Raw genomic sequence first — 17,270 nt, 5'->3', positions numbered from 1 at the left:
ACCTCTAGCAAGTTCTCTAGCTCATTAGGCAAACAAACATCAATTAAGAAAGTGCCTTGAGAATTGCTTAAGATTTCATTATATGTTCCCATTTTGCTTCTGGATTCATTCCACTGTTTCTGACTCCTGAATTTTTTTTCACTATTAGCTCTCTGCCAACTAAAAACGAGAGTATGTTTATTCTAAGGTTTCCTTTAATTGTGACTTCTAATAATTACTGGCTAAATTCAGCCCCCCCAAATTTGGAATATAATGCTCAAAATTCTGTAAAGTGACTCCAAAGCAAGATATCGGTCCATCCATAGGGAACATATCTTTCTCAAAAACAAGTAAACATTTAATTTTATGTGGCTACAGAATGCAGCACTAATAACATATTTTCTTTGTTATTAAATTATTTTCTTTGTTCTGGTGACATGTATTATTTAAACTTTAAAATTATTTAATCCTAAAACTTCAATATTTATATTAATTAGTTCCTTCTATAAAATCCTGTTAGTATTAAAGCTAAGGGGGGAATGTGAGACCCCACAAGAAAAAAGAAATATGACTTATTTTTTGCTTTGCTTTTTATTTTAAATGGTTTCCTGCGACTTACTGGCTTTTCAGATGAAGCCAACCCAAATGATTGATTAACATTTTCTACTGGCTCATCTTCCTGGGACAATGTAATATATGGGGTCAGATGTTGAGAAATTGACTCATCTAATTTAAATGTAGCTTTTAAAAACTTTGATATTAAAGCTTAGGTTGTCATTAATCAAATGTGTTTAAATATTTTCACTTGTCATGCCCCCCAAACTGTGTCTGGTGATCATAATCACAGAGCTGGTGAAGTCCTCAGGGGTCTGAGAGCTGAATGCTGCCACTCCTTCTATGGCACCCCAAATCAGTGGTCACCCAGAGTCTCCTTGACTAGCTAGTGCAGAGGTTGGCAAACTTCTTCTATAATGGACCAGACAGTAAATATTTTAGGCTTTATAGTCTCTGTCAAACTACTCAACTCTGCTGTTGTAGGGCAAATACAGCCGTAGACATTAAACAATATATAATGAATGGTCATGACTGCATGCCAATAAAATTTTACTTACAAAAACAGGCAGTAGGTTGGATTTGGCCTATGGGCCATAGTTTGTGAACCCCCATCTAGTGACTTTATGAGATAAAGCGTTCCATTTATAAGACAGTCCTGAGTGTTAGTTCTTCATTCTATTCGGCAAATATCTACTGAGGGATTACATTAAGGCAGCACTGTACTGCTACAAAGAAGAAAGTAACTCCACAGTCCATACCTCTCTCTCTGAGCTCCTCTCCCATGTGTCTAACTGGCCCCCAAGTACTCAGACAGCATAGTGCAAAAGGCTTATTAGGCCCCACAGGATATTGTTCTAGTTTTTCTCTCTTCGCCTGTCACCACAACTCTTCTCTACTGTGCCTCAAATTCCTGAATTCTGTATCAGCTTTACTGATTTGGCCCAAAATCTAACTCTATTTTCTCAGCCCTTAAGGGCTAGGTAAGTTCCACTCAAGTCTTTATTCCATACCTTTTGGAAGGCCAAAGCCTTCTCCTGAAAATTTATCCAAATTCCCAGGATGGGGGTAGGGGGTGGTCATTACTGACTTGGTTTCCTGGCTCTACTTATGGTGCTTCTGTTCAACAACATTTTGACCCAGATGCAAAACTCAGTCATTCTTCAGTTTCCCCCAAAGACTTCACCCACACAGAGCATTTGTGAGCCTGGTAAATTTCACTGATTGGTTAGAGGCCAAGAGGAAGAATCACATTGCACCATATGACACATAACTTAAAGCCCCTATTAGCCATAACTTCCATATGCTCAAAAGTCCTTTAGCCCAACTGTCAGCATGGTTCTCTCACTGGCTTGTCATCCAGTGCAATCCCCAGCCTCCTACGTCCTGCTGGCTTTTCTCTTCTTCCTCTCCCTTTATTCCTCTTTTCTCTCGAAATAGCAAAACCAAATCCCTCCCACTGCAGAGCAGCTGAATCAATCATAGGCTGCTTAACCTCTTACCAACACACAGACTTGCAGAGGGTGTGTCTCTACACCAAGCAGCCTAACAAAATATTTTATCAAACAAAGCAAGTCCTTCCCTAAGAAGGATTCTGGAGCCAACATTGTCAGCAATTTTCAATTCCATAGCCTCTCTAACCTCTAGGCCTTGTTGCATGTTATTTTCCCGGCCTAGAATATTCCCTGTCTTCCATTCAGATGTCCTACTCATCCTTTAGAACTCATCTTAGACAATGATTCCCCCAAGAATCCTTCCTCCAGGAAGGAATCCCATCTTTCCTGCAAGGTGCAAGGTGCCTGGGGGTATTCTACCTATCCTGGACCATGTAAATCCAAGGTCAAATTTTGGCCAGATGCCAACTTGGGCAGAAGACAATGAGAGAGCTGGTTTACTTCTGACTCACCTTTAACATGAGAAGGTTGCCTTTTAAGGTCCCAGGTTATTGTGGAGATAATCTCCTTTAGAGCTCTCACCTGGCTGATTTCTGTATCCCTTGCCCTGCAAAGTCCTTAAAACAAAAATGGAATTTGCCAGAATTGGCACAGCCATAAGGGCAAAGGTGGCTTCTGCACTTGTTTACCTCTCAGGATTCCTATTTTCCCTCTCACAGTGCCCTGCTATCCCTTTCTGTTTCATTAACTAGTTGCTTTTAAGATTTTTTTCCTTTTCAGCACTTTTTTGTTTTATTTTGTCTTCTCCAGGCAAATCAATAAAAGTCAAATAGAAATAGAATTCAACTTCTCCAAGAAAATTTAACCCAAAGTACAATTAGTTCCCTTTTTAAGATTTCTATGTCTTATCTGCTCTCAAGGAAGACCTCCTAGTCAATAAATATTTGTTGAACATCATGTATTTGCAAGACACTATGCTATATCCTGGGGATTCTATGGTGAGTGTGGCAAAGCCCTTGTCTACAATGACTTGCTCTCTTTTTGCTGTGCTGGGGAAACTGTCATAGATCAATGCCCTTTGTTCTCTAGAACATTATACTGTTCATTTCTTGGTGATAGATTATGGGTCTATTATAAAAGGATATAACTCAGGAACACCCAGATGGAAGAGATGCATAGGCCAGGGTATGTAGGAAGGGGCACCGAGCTTCTATGCTCTCTCAGCTCACTACTCTCCCCACATCTCCACATGTTCACCCACCTAAAAGCTCCCCTTTCAGCATTTTTAGTTGTTTTCAGTGGGAAGCTTAGTCCAAATAATCTAGACTGCCATTACTGGAAACTGGAAGTCATTAAATCCTTCCTAATTAGCAAGCAGATCTTTTGCCAGATATTCTTAAGTGTTTTGTGAGGCCTTCTCCCTAGCCTGAAGCTTTCATTCTGGTGTCATAGGCTACAGTCCAGGAAACAAATCCATCTCTTTTAGTCTTGCTCTTTCACTCAACAGACATCCACTGAGTACTTCCTATAAAGCATGGTTACAACAGTGAACAAGTCAGAGTTCCTGTCCTACACTCCCTTGTTAAGAGCGAGCAGAAAAAGTCATCAGAACTACGAGTTTTCAAGATCAGACTAGGCCCTACCAGCCAATTTAGGAAACTTCCATGTCTCCAGCCTACTGAATGGTACAGTTGTAAGGGGTGGGGCTACTGGAGACCTGATTTCTATGAAAGGTAACTATTGAATAGGGCAATGCTTCTAAAACTTTAGTATGCATAACAATCATCTAGTGGGCTTGTGAAAACAGATTACTGGACCCCGTGGCCAGAAATTCTGATTCCTAGGTCTGAGGTAGAGCCTGAGAATTTGTATTTCTAACAAGCTTTTAGGAGATGCTGACGCTGCTGGTACATGGTCCAGACTTTGAGAACCACTGTTAAAGGAGCTCTAGATAGAGCTTAGAAGCAAGTGCTTCTGCTCCTTTACAGTACTCTCCATTTTTAAAAATCAAGATAATCTGTAGCCAAGACCACTCAATGGGGAAAGATTAGTCTTTCAATAGTGGTGCTGGGACAACTGGTTACCCACAAGCAAAAGAATGAAGTTGTACCCTTATCTCACACCACATATAAAAATTAACTCAACATGGAACAGAGACCTAAATGTAAGAGCTAAAACTATAAGTGCTATTAGAAGAAAACATAGGGGTAAATCTTCATGATATTGGATTTGGCAATGTATTTAGATATGATGCTAAAAGCACAAGCAACAAAAGAAAAAATAGATAAATTGGACCTCATCAAAATTTAAAACTTCTGTGCTTCAAAGGATGCTGTCAAGAAAAATGAAAAGACAACATACAGAATAGGAAAAAATATTTGCAAATCATATATCTAATAAGGATTTTGAATCTAGAATATACAAAGAACTCTTATACCTCAATTAAAAAAAGACAGCCCAATTTAAAAGTGGCAAAGGGGGGCCAGCCCCGTGGCCCAGTGGTTAAGTTCACACGCTCTGCTTCGTCGGCCCAGGGTTTTGCCGGTTTGGATCCTGGGCACGGACATGGCACTGCTCTTCAGGCCACGCTGAGGTGGCGTCCCACATGCCACAACTAGAAGGACCCACAACTAAAAATACACAACTATGTACCAGGGGGCTTTGGGGAGAAAAAGGAAAACTAAAATCTTTAAAAAAAAAGTGGCAAAGGATCTGAATAGACATCTCTCCAAAGAACATATACACATGGTCAATAAACATATAAAAAGATGCTAGACATCATTAGTCGTTAGGGAATTGCAAATCAAAGCCACAAAGAGATACCACTTCACATGCACTAGGATGACTATAATAAAAAAAAAAAGGAAAATAAGTGTTGGCAGTGATGTGGAGAAACTGGATCCCTAGTACATTGCTGATGGGAATGTAAATTGGTGCAGCCACTGTGGAAAACAGTTTGACAATTCCTCAAAAATTAAACATAGAATTACTATATGACCCTGCATTCTACTACTAGGTATATACCCCAAAGAACTGAAAATAAGTATTCAAACAAAAATTTGTACGTTAATGTTCATAGCAGCACTTTTCACAATAGCCAAAAGGTGGAAACAACCCAAATGTCCATCAACTGATGAATGGATAAAGAAAATATGTATATCCATACAATGGAATACTATTCAACTATAAAAAGGAATGAGCTACTGATATGTGATACAGTCAAAAAAGACCACATATATGATTTCATTTATGAGAAATGTCCAGAATAGGCAAATCTATAGAGACAGAAAGTAGACTAGTGGTTGCTTAGGGCTAGGGTGGAGAGGAAGTAGTGGAGGGGATGATGGCTAAAGGTACAAGGGTTTTTTTTGAGGTGATGAAAATGTTCTAAACTTATTGTGGTGGTGGTTGTATATATTTGTGAATATACTAAAAACCATTTAATTGTACACTTTAAATGGATGAATTGTATGGCATGGGAATTATATCTCAATAAAGATGTTTAAGAGACAAGCACACAAACTACAACTGTAAAAAAGAAAAAAGATAATCTGTAGCCCCTCAGGAGTTTGACCTCATTCGTTCAGCAATCTGATGATGCCTAAATAACCAACATCTATCATAATCTACCCAGCACTGAGAATCCTGTGTTCTGAAAATGTAATCTAAAAATAACTTTGAAGCTAGATGAATTTTAGTTGTCTTAATCCATTCAAGCTTCTGTAACAAAATACCACAGACCGGGTGGCTTATCAACAGCAAACGTTTATTCCTCACAGTTCTGCAGCTGGAAGTCTAGGGTCACAGCACCAGCACAGTCACATTCTGGTGAGAGCCTTCTTCCTAGTTCATAGCTGGTGCCTTCTCACTGTGTCCTCACACGGTGGAAAGGGCTAGCAAGCTCTCCGGGGTCTTCTTTTTAAGAGCTTTAGTCCCATTCATGAGGGCCCCCATGACTCAGTCATCTCCTAAAGGCCCACCTTCTTATACTATCAGATTAGACATTAGGATTTCAACATATGAATTTTGGAGGACAAAAACATTCAGACCATAGCATTTCAAGCTGAAGCTATTTCAAAAGTCTCTGTTTTTTCACAGGTATCAGGAATTAAGGGAGTCGCTCCAACAATGTAGGCTTCCATGGGGTGCTGAAAGGGAATATGGCGGGATGATACCCATATCACTCCCTGAGGAATACACGCCAAAATGTGAACCTCCTTGTGGCATGGGCAAAGGACATCAGCATTATGGATTTGGTGGAGCAACCTGGCCAAGGTAAATCAATGTTCTGCCCTTCACATAGAGGGCAGGGAATTCTTTGTTACTCATTTTTCCTTATTTCAATTGTTCATCCTTTGTTAAATGTAACTCCAAACTTATTTTTTTTACTATTTATGAAAAGACACAGATGGAAAAACTAATCATATAATTTCTAATTGTGAAGTCAGTAAAAAATCTGTGTTCATGGATGTCTTTGCTATCCTTAGAGTTTTGTGATCGGAAATGTTGATTAATTTAATTCCCTTGCTAATCATGTTTTACCTAAAACTAAATGGGAATCTTCCTGAGAGAGATTAAATTAAAAATATTTTTCCTTGAGCAAATAGCTGGCCTAATCTGATGTTCTTGATTTCTGGAACTTTTGATTTCTAATTTGTTCATCAAGCTATAGTCATTAGAATCTGTTGGGCATTGTCTTCAAGTATTAAAATATTTCAATAATCACTTATGAATCTTAAAGTCACTCTTGCAGCAACTTTAGTCAAAACACAGGTTAAAACTGAAGAGAAAGCCAAAAACATCTGAGCAGCAAATTAAATGTTACGTTAACTATCTACAAAAAATTATGAAATTTACTCAAAACAAAATCCATCAACCCTTCACACAGAGCCTACTTACTCCTGCTTTATCTAACAATCTTGGTTTTACCTACTTTACTAGCAATCTAGCTAACTAGTTTTTTGTTCTAAATCAGAGAAATAATTAACAGAAATAGGAAAGACAAGCCATGGCTAGACGGGGAACAGTAACAACAGGGACATGTGGTGGCAATGACCTTATTGAAGCCTCAGTAAAGCAATAAAAAGCAGACAGATGAAAAGGCCTGTCAGTCCAATTGTAAAGATGCAAATATCAACATATTTATAATATCTTTGTGAGGTGGATATCATTATCCTGGCTTTACAATAGATAGAGACCCAAGAGATTCAGTATGTTTCCTCGGGTCAGACATGAAGTTGTGGAACAGGAGTTTGTATCCAGGTTTATTTGACTCCAGAGCCCAAGTTCTTTTCATCTGTTCATTAATTCATTTACTCCAGCTATTCATTTATCTATTCAGTAATTTGAGTATAGCAAGCATTGTTCTAGAGACTAGGGGTATGTCTTCTTACGGAATCTGTAGCTATTGTCCCCAAAATTTGTATTAAAAAAATGCAAATATTCTAAAAGAATTAGAATTATACTCACAGAATCCCAGTTTGTAAAAAGAAAGCCAAGGACTAGTTTCTTAAGGGAAATCCATCTTGAAATGGGAGATTTGTGTTTGATGCCTCAATGAATGCAGTCCTAGGACACTGGGAAAGGAAACATTTGTTCCAATTAGAATGCCAGTCATCCCTGACTCAGAAAGGCAGGTTAATGCATTCTGTTCTCTTTATACCCTCACAAATAGAAATGGCAAGCAATAGGATATATTGGAGTATATGAGGAAGCCATTTTGTATAAACCTAATTTGGCCTAACTTTGTTTTTTCCAAAAGGGCCTGACGTGGCCATTGAGCATGCATTGTATATCTGCTTTAAACATTTCCTATGGCAAGAACAAATGGCCTTAAGATAAAGGTGCAACTTCCCCCCACACTGGCATTTCCTTAAGGATGAGCATCTCTTCCTAGGCTAGGAACTGATTGCTGCACCCACCTCTGACCACCCAGCTCACCTGTGACTGACCATCCACCTCGAGAGAACAGACCTGCCACCCTGCTGTGTCCACCGAGACAGCAGACTTACCTGCTGTTTCCATCAATCACTGTGCCGACAGAGCAGTCTTGCGACTGTTGTAAAAGGGACATTTCAATCATACGTGAAACATCCTCTTTGGGGGTATATAACCACACTGTACACCCCACTTCTTTGATGCCCTTTTTTCCTTCAGGAAGAAAGGCCCTGGGCCATGGTCCTCACATTTTAGCTCAGAATAAACTCACCCAAATTTTCATTTATACATTGGCTATGGATTATTTTTGTCGACAACCCATTTATGTTAAATGTTATCATTTTGGCAAATTTATCTCTTAAAAATATATTTAGGACTAAGTCCTGTCTTCTGATAAAATGCAAATCACTTAAGTGCTCTGTAAACTAAAGTTTTATCTTGTTTCCTAACAAGGAATAACTTCTATCACAATATTTTTCTTTTTCCCCAAAAAGAGCCTTTTAAACAAAATAACAGAATGTTTTCCAGCTTTGTGAAGGATCAGTCCTCTTCTGGTCCATATAAAAGCTTACTCTCACAACACTGCCCCCTTCCCTGGAGGGGGTTTTCCATGGGGTGTTGTGGTGCCACACATTCACCCTACTCCTGCTGGGGAACAGGACCACTCCTTTGCCTCACCAACCCTCCAGTCACATGGCTTTAAAATTAAAAGTACTTACTTCTTAGGAAAATGTCCAGGTGAGACATCCTATGGTATGTCATCTGAGGTTAAGAAGTTAAAAGAGCATGATTTACTAAAGGAAATATAATTATATATATTTATATATGCACCTTCCAATGCAATGTCAGCATCATGTCACATGGGACATCACTGTTCCTTCTGACACTTCTTGACATAACTATATCTAAGCAAAACTCTTTTAAAGGAACTTTAACAGTAACTACTTAACCATAATGTGCAAGTTTCAGAAATCCTAAGTGGAGTCAGTCATCACCTAATTCAGCACCCATTCACTAGAAGAAAGAAGTCACAAAGTAATGAAAATGTATATCTTTGTTTTCACTTCCATAAATGCTTCTTTTTATAAGTTTGGTGAAGTAGCATAATTTTTACTTTGTCTAGGAAAAAGGAAATGGATTCTTCCCCTAAGATACTGTCAAATGTTAAAAAGCTATTAAAGGGGTCACCCAGTGGCATAGTGGTTGGGTTTGCGCTCTCTGCTTCGGCGGCACAGGGGTCACGGGTTCAGATCTAGGGTATGGACCTAGCACCACTCTCAAGCCACACTATGGCAGCATCCCACATAAAATAGAGGAAGATTGGCACGGATGTTAGCTCAGGGCCAGTCTTCCTCACACACACAAAAAGCTATTAAATAGACATATAGTGCTCTGTGAAGTAGAGAATACTTTGGAATTCCTGGTAACTAGTACTCTTTAATGATAGTAGGAGTAGTAATAATAATAATAATAATAATACTTGAAGGTTAATATGACCATGTGAAGCAAAATGACAGAATATCCCTCTCCTGTTGCCTAAAAAATAAAACAAATGCAAAATTTATCAGCAGCCCCCAATCAATAAAAGGAGAACAACTTTATGCCATTCATTTTAATGTGCCAATGAAAGAAAATTTTGTGTAGTTTATTCCAGTTCCTAACTACATGTTTCTCAAGAGGGCATTTGCGGCAGATATTTGTCCCACATATTGCAAAATATTTAGCATCTGTGGTCCTTTACCTGTAAGTACTAGTAGCATCCTTCATTCATTGTGACAACCAAAATAAAACCACCCACTCTCCCTGGAAGTGTTGGGGGTTCAGGAGGAAACCACACTATTGGTTGAGAGGCAGTATACCTAACCCCATCCCTACATTCCAAATGCATATTGAGGTAAGGGGAGTCTACAACATCCTGATAATTCTCCAACTGGAAGAGAAGATTAAAAGATTGGGTAGGTAATCCTATTCGAAAAGAAAAAAAGCCTCAGAGTAGAAGCCCCTGTTCTAAAACAACAAGATCTCAGGAGAGAAGTTCTGCAGAATGTGTGCTGTTCCAGAACACCATGTTGACTTGAGGGAATGAGCAGAAGCCTAACTGGAAGGAGGGGGCCCTGCAGAGGACATTTAATGGGATCTTAGACAGTAGTACCCAAGTGCCCAGGCTTTATCTGACACCATCTGAGCACTTCCTCTCTGCCACCTTCATCCCATCAGGCTAAAGAAAAATGCAGAGAATAATATTCAGCCATCAAGCCTGCACACAGACAGAAAGGCAGGCTCATTTCAGATGACAGAATCAACAAGAATTCACACACACTACATCATTGCAAATAGCTGGGTTTAGACACAGCTGCCCAATTAAACGCAATTAAACAAGTGGCAAGGAGACTTTGTAAATAGGGAAGAGAAGAGAAGAAATATGACATGTAAAAAGACACATGAAGAAACCAGTTTGGGAAAACATATAGCCCAGGAAACAAAAGTAGACTCCCTATAAAAAGACTAAATAAGCATGTGAATCTAAGAACAGACAAGATGATTAGATAATAGAATATTATAAAAGAGGAGATCACAGGGCTAAGAAAAAAAAATGAGAAAAACAACAACACAAAAACACTCTTACAAATCTAGTAAAAAAAAAAAAGAAGCAGCATGAAACAAAATAGACTGAAAATTGACATAGTAGTATAAATAAATAAATCACAGAGAAGGCAAAGGGAAAAGGTAAGGATATTAAAGCAATAAAAAGAGAAAATTATGGGGGGCTGGCCCTGTGACCGAGTGGTTGGGTTTGTGTGTTCAGCTTAGACGGCCCGGGGTTTTGCTGGTTCGGATCCTGGGCGTGGACCTAGCACCGGTCATTGGGCCATGCTGGGGCAGCATCCTACATAGCACAACCAGAAAGACCTACAACTAGAATACACAACTATGTACTGGGTGGCTTTGGGGAAAAGAAGAAGAAAAAAAAAAAAAAAGATTGGCAACAGATGTTAGCTCAGGTGCCAATTTTAAAAAAAGGAGAGAGAGAAAATTATGGCTATAAAGAACAAGTCTAATTACTTATCTTAAGGAAAACTGATGTCCAAAATGTAGAAAATCTAACAAATAGAACAGAAAAAGACACTCAGAGATACACAGGAAAATTCCTATGAATAAAGGAAGAAGTGAATCTGAACATCAAAAGGACATACCTTTAGTTGGAAAAACTGGGAGAGAACTATTGACATTGAGATACAACCTGGTTACATTATTGAATTCATAAAGAAAGATTTCTTGAGTCATTCAAGCAGGAAAAGCAAGACACCCACAAGGAGGAAAAATGAGGCTGGCCTCAAGCCTCCACAGCAGGGTTCAAGGCCAGAAGACATATCTTCAAAGTTTTGAGGAAAAGAAAATATAGCCCAAAGAGACTGCAGCACAATTGTCCATCAGGCATAAAGGCTACAGGCAGACATCTCACGCATGAGAGAATTTAGAGTATATAGCACCCAATGAGCCCTTCTTTTAAAAAATACCTGGAAAATGAAATTTAACAAACCAAAAAATGAATCAAAATGAAGAACTCAAGAACAGAGAAGCTGTGCTAAAAGGGCTGATTCAAAAATGAAATGGTGAGCACTGAAGCCATTCACACGATTGGGAAAGTTGTTATTGTAGAAGCAGGGAAATGTTATAGACCCTGGCAAAATACAGATGACGTGAACAGCCAAAACGGACAGAGCAGGGAGAGGAAGCAGAAGCAAGCGAAACAGGGCTCCTCATCCTATCTTTCATGCCTGAGAGTGAATATTATCTAAAAAGTAATACTGATTCCAAGATCCTAAATGTTTCAAAAACTTCTTAATTTTACATGACCTTTTAGAAATTTATATCTATATAGCGAAGAAATATTTATCAATAGTTCAGGAATTCCTTCCGTTTTAGTTTTTCATCTGTTAAACACTAATGAAATTTTAATTTTCTTTCAGAAATTGCACAAACTTTGATCCTATTTATGAAACTTTAGTTCTGACTAGAGCTGTCCATCTCTCCATTCATACTTCCTCATGTTTACTTTTTTAGAGAGAGAGATCTAGAATCGTGTTCCACATGGTGGTATTTGTGTATGCTTTTTTGTAATTACTGAAACTTTTAGGATGAGGTTGTGCCATTTCCACAAAAATAAGAAAAACAATCTCTTTTTTTGAACAACAGCGTTGTGTGCTAAGCACTTGATAGACATGATCTCATTTCAATTAAATTACATTTGCTTTTTTCTAAAGTTCATTTTTCCAATAAAACTACTTTTGTTCTTTTTTTAAACTAAATTTTAATTTCACAAGTTATTCATTTGTATGCATTAGGATTTTTAGTTGCAAACAACGGAGTCCATTCTGGCTAGTTTAAGAAGAGGAAGATTTATTACAGGATTATTAGGTTAATTCACAAAACTGTGGGAGGGCAAGAGAAATAGGCAAATTGCTAAGCTTCCCGGAATAATATAGCCAGATTCACTCCCAGGACTGGCCTCATCAGAGGAAGTGCCTCTGCTAGAACCGGACACCTGCTGCTGTCTTATTAGCAATACGGACGCCCCACTTGAAGCCTGTGTTCTCGGGGTACTCATGTTCAAATCAAAGTCTAGTGCAGATACAGACGACTGGCAGAACTTAGGGCACACATTTGCACCCCAGTTGCTAGGGAGGCTGGGAAGTGGATTTTTTAGATTCTACCTGGGGAATTGGGTGTTCAAAATGTGGGAAACTGGCAAAATGTACAAAGGGTCTTGTAAAGTTGTTAGATAGCCCTCAGTGTCAGTCAACTGTCACTCTAACCAACAGCAGCAACAACAATACCATCTTTTCTATTCAATGTGTGGTCCATGGACCAGCAGCATCAGCATCAACTGGGAAATAGAGAATACAAAATCTTGGGCCCCACCCCGGAGTTACTGAAAGAGAATCTGCATCCTAATAAAATCCTTCAGGTAATTCTGACATGCAGCAAAGTTTGAGAACTGCTGCCCCAACATAAGAAAATGCAATACCTTTTCATACAAATGAAAATGCACTCACTCCCCAAAGGGGAGACTCAAAGTCTCATCACTTCCGGCATCTCCTCCAAGTCCAGGATCTCTGGGTGATAGTCACTCTTCTCTAGTTCAGTCATCATCTTGTCCTGATAGTCCACAGCTACGCACTTAATAAAGTAAACCATCACCAACACTCTATATGAAATAATAAGGAAAAAAAAGAAAATTAGTCAATATATATAAATAATTAAAAATAGTTAATATATATAAATAAAAGTATCAGGACACAGCAAGGAAGAAAATATGAGAAGTGACTACAGTCCTGGTTTCTACACCTGGGCTTAAGGCTGCTGTTAGTGTTATAATTTCTTTCTGCCTGTGTGAGGTGCTACAGTATTCCATTAATTTTATGCCACTGGAAGCAGCACTAGGAGATGTCCAAAAGATTCTTTAGGTTCTAGAAATGCTCCTTTCCCCCATAATTGTACAGCAGCATTCCTCTTACCCTTGACATTCAGGATCAATCTTTCCAGCCTACTTGGTATAACCCTTTCTTGCCTGTTTTCTCCAGAGTCATAGGAGCCCCAAATTACTACATCATCAGTTCAGCTTCCAATTCAACGGGACCACTGTTGTGTCCTCTGCTGAAAGCACTTCAGCCTTGATCTCTAACCCAGCAAAGCCCAAGGTGGCTGGGGAGGAAGTAAACTTTTTCTAAGTGTAGTAGTAAGTCCAACAGTGAGAGGCACCACTCCCACTTCCACCCTTTGCTTTTTAAACCATGCATTCTGGCCATGGGGGAGACTATTTACTGGTCACTGCTTCAGAGCATATGCCACACTCTTTAGGACAACACTCATCCAATACTGAATCTTCAATGGGCTCTTCCACCATTCTATCAATACGGTAAGACCAATGAATGCTTTAAATTCAACCATTGCCTTATTTCTTTTGTAGTAAATTGAGTTCCTTAGTCTGAAAGAATGTTGTTTAAGATGGCAGGCAGTGAATAGAGCATTCAGTAAGTCCACTGGCGATGTAACTGGCAGAAGTACAATGAGAACGAAAGGGAAATCCATATTTAGAAGTGTCTTGTGAGGATAATTATCTCTTTCATGGAGGAAGGGGTCCAATGTAATCAGCCTCCCACCAGCTGGCTGACTGTACACCCAGGGAGATTTTTCTCTGTGAATTACTTAGGGTTGGTAACTTTTGCTGGCACACTCATATGTGGCCAGGTCAGTTTTGATGAGGGGGAAGTTCATGTTGCTGAGTCCATACATAATAACTTCTGTCCCCATGATAACTTAGTTTATGAAGCCACTGAGCAAGCACTAGGGTGACTGGAGAAAGCCTGATTGACACCCACAGAGTTGGTCATTTTATCTACCTAATTATTAAGAACATCCTCAGTTGTGGGGTTCTCTTGGTGAACATTCTTGTGGGGTACAAATAACCCTCAGACTCTAGGGCCATTCTCAGAGGCAGAGAAAGCAAGTGTTTTTGGAATCTACATTGGGTAGATGAGATATAGGGTGGGTGTTCAAAAGATACTGGGCAACGACCACGAGGGACAGTTGAGCACTACAATGTATATTAAAACATTACAAATGCCAAGAGTAAAGGCTAATGTAAACTATGGACTTGAGGTGATAATGATGTGTTGATGTAGGTTCATCAGTTGTAAGAAATTTACCACTCTGGTGGGAGATACTGATAATGGGGGAGGCTAACCATGTGTGGGAGTAAAGGGTATATGGAAAATCTCTCTATCTTCCTCTCAACTTTGCTATGAACCTAAAATTGCTCTAAAAAAATAAAGTCTTTTTTAAAAAAATCAAACATAAAGTCCAGTCTCCTTTGACCACTGCCCCACCAATCCCAATCTCCTTCCTGGAGGGAACCACTGTTACCACTTTGGTGTGTCTCCTTTCATACCTTTTGTTAAACATTGACATAATTATACACCCACCCATTGAAGTATATGGTATTATTTTGTTTATGTGTGGAATCATTTGATACAACGTATTAGGCAACTTGGTTTTTCTTTTCCTTCTGTAATCTAGAGATCGTAAATACAGATCTACCCCATTCTTTTTAGTTTCTCATAATGTTCCATTATATGGATGCATCATAGTTTATTTAGCCATTCTCATATTCTTTCCTTTTTTTGCATTAACTATATGTAATGAATATCCTTGTACAGGCCTCCCTGAGCTCATACACAAATGTTTCTCTAGGGAAAATCCTAAGTGGAAGTTAAGGGTCACAACATATGAATATTTTTAATTTTAGTAGATATAGCCCAATGCTTTATATTCTCATGGTAGTGTCTAAAAGTATCTATTTCCTCATACTCTTGGCCAACTATATCATATTACCAAAGTGTATAATTTTTGCCCATCTAATGAGTATAAAGGTTATCTTGGTTATCAGAATGCATTTCTCTGGTCAGGCTGAGTACTTTTTTCCTATGTTTATGTTTTCTTATGTGTGGTCATTTACATTTCCGTTTCTGTTCTTATTCTTTGCCCATTTTTATTGGTTGTCTTTTAGCTATAGATTCTTATGTTCTGGATATTAATCCTTTACGTATCTTACTTACAAATGTTTCTTCCAATCTTTGTTTTATTTGAGTGTTTTTATACTGTCCTGTATTCAAAAGTTTTTCATTTGATGTTATCAAATTTCCTTTTGGTTTTTGACTTTTAAAAGAAAAATCTTATTTCAAATGTTTTTTCTACCACCAAAAAAAATATATAGTTTCATTTATTTTCTTTTAATATTTGTGTATGTTTTCCAATTCTTTAGATTTTTAATCCACCTTAAATTATCTTTGTGGATAGTATGAAATAGAAATCTATTTTTTCCAAATGGCTAGTGAGTTTTTCCTGCATTGTTTATTGAAAACTAAATCCTTTTCCACTGATTTAAAATGCCACCTTTCACATACTGAATTTCCATATATACATGGTTGTATTAGTCTATTTGTCCGTTACTGTCTCACCATTACACTGTGTTAAATTGAAAAGATGTTCAATTTAATCTTTTCTTTCTTTTCAGAAAGGTTCCCATTGAACAATTCTATTATTTGACGCAGAACAAAAAAAGTGACATCTATGGAAATGATTCTTTGTAAGTTTGGGGTTTCTTTTCCTTATGTGAGATCAAATAACATTTTTAACTGGAGATGAGTTATATGAGAAATAAAAAAGGCCCAAAATGGGAACTTTTAGAAAAACAAAAGGGTTCCTTTTTTTTAATAAGATCATTAATAATAGAAACTAAAACCAAACAACAAATACAAAACAATAAACCAAAAACTCACTAATAATTTGTGGCATTTAAAAAAATGGGAAAAATCTAGGAAATATAGAATAGTAATGTTTGAAGGGACTCATACAGGTCATCTTGGAACATTTCCCTGCCTTTGAACTAGTTACTCAATTGAATAAGAGTCTGTTACATTTCTTAAGAGGTTCATAGAAAATGCTCTAGCACCCTCAACAAAATTTTTAATCAGAATTTTATGAGGAGAGAGATTTGTTATGACAATCTACAAATAACTCTTAACAAAATTACTCCCTGAATCTCTTTTTTGAATAAGGAATACTTGTTAATTACCCTTTGCTTAGAGAAATTATTTTCCAATATATTGTTATTTTTCACTCTTTGAAATAGTTTGTTGTATATATTACAAAAGCATACTTTTTAATTTTTGGATAAAAATAAAACTGACAGCATTGAAGTAACAATGAAAATAGCACTTTACCTTTATTAGAATTCTTAGACTTTTCCTAGGTAAGATGTTAGTACAGAGCTTGGCCACAAGAGGGAGCCAAAAAGACATGAAATTTGTGGTTATGAGGCCTTCTTTATCACTTTGGGGTTGGTAAACTCAGAAACTGATATGTAATAATGTACACCGGAAATTTACTCAATGTTATAAGCCAATATGACCTAAATAAAATAATAAAAATTTTTTAAAGTAGATACAGAATGTGGCAGTAAAATAATGGACTGGTTCAGGTCAAGAAATTTGTGTCTCTGAGCAGTTTTCATTTTCATTTTATCCTTTCAAACTTTGAATTTTTAAAAAAGGTTCCCACTTATTCTTTTTAAATTTTTTTTCCATTTTGAGTCAAATCAATATTAGGCATATACCTGTCAATATCATAGCTAATTTGTTACATGAGAAAAATTTTAGATGCTGATTTAATATTTCATATGTAACAGCCAATCTAGTAACTCTAGATCCCTTGAATCAGTATATTCATTGCCCCCGTTTCTCAACTCAACCAGAAATATAACTGGAAGACAAGACATGCTTTTTTTCAGTTCCAAGCCTCCAAACTTGAGTCCAAAGAAAGATATAAACCTTTTATGGTTCATGT

The 17,270-nt window shown here is 37.7% G+C and overlaps 1 protein-coding gene and 1 long non-coding RNA gene across 5 annotated transcripts in view; one reads left to right on the top strand and one right to left on the bottom strand.

The window, feature by feature from the left end:
- The window catches only part of LOC103561977 (uncharacterized), a 266,670-nt gene that overhangs the window by 207,316 nt on the left and 42,084 nt on the right, over positions 1-17,270 (bottom strand). For 3 of the 4 annotated variants that reach the window (XR_011539128.1, XR_011539127.1, XR_547600.2), the window contains exons 2-4: positions 12,892-13,071; positions 8,582-8,624; positions 7,395-7,501 (exon numbers count right to left, since the gene is read on the bottom strand). This is a non-coding gene — a long non-coding RNA (uncharacterized lncRNA). The remainder of the gene's footprint in view (positions 1-7,394; positions 7,502-8,581; positions 8,625-12,891; positions 13,072-17,270) is intronic. The other variant, XR_011539129.1, reaches the window with a different exon arrangement.
- The window catches only part of SPMIP4 (sperm microtubule inner protein 4), a 49,610-nt gene that overhangs the window by 5,563 nt on the left and 26,777 nt on the right, over positions 1-17,270 (top strand). The window contains exons 3-4 of the mRNA XM_008536869.2: positions 6,024-6,200; positions 15,940-16,011. Coding sequence (XP_008535091.1) covers positions 6,024-6,200; positions 15,940-16,011 — 249 coding nt within the window. The remainder of the gene's footprint in view (positions 1-6,023; positions 6,201-15,939; positions 16,012-17,270) is intronic.

This window comes from Equus przewalskii, chromosome 4 (assembly GCF_037783145.1).
Source record: "Equus przewalskii isolate Varuska chromosome 4, EquPr2, whole genome shotgun sequence".
NCBI lineage: Eukaryota > Metazoa > Chordata > Mammalia > Perissodactyla > Equidae > Equus > Equus przewalskii.
The sequence above is the reverse complement of the archived record's forward strand: the minus strand, read 5'-3'. Positions and strand labels throughout refer to the sequence as shown.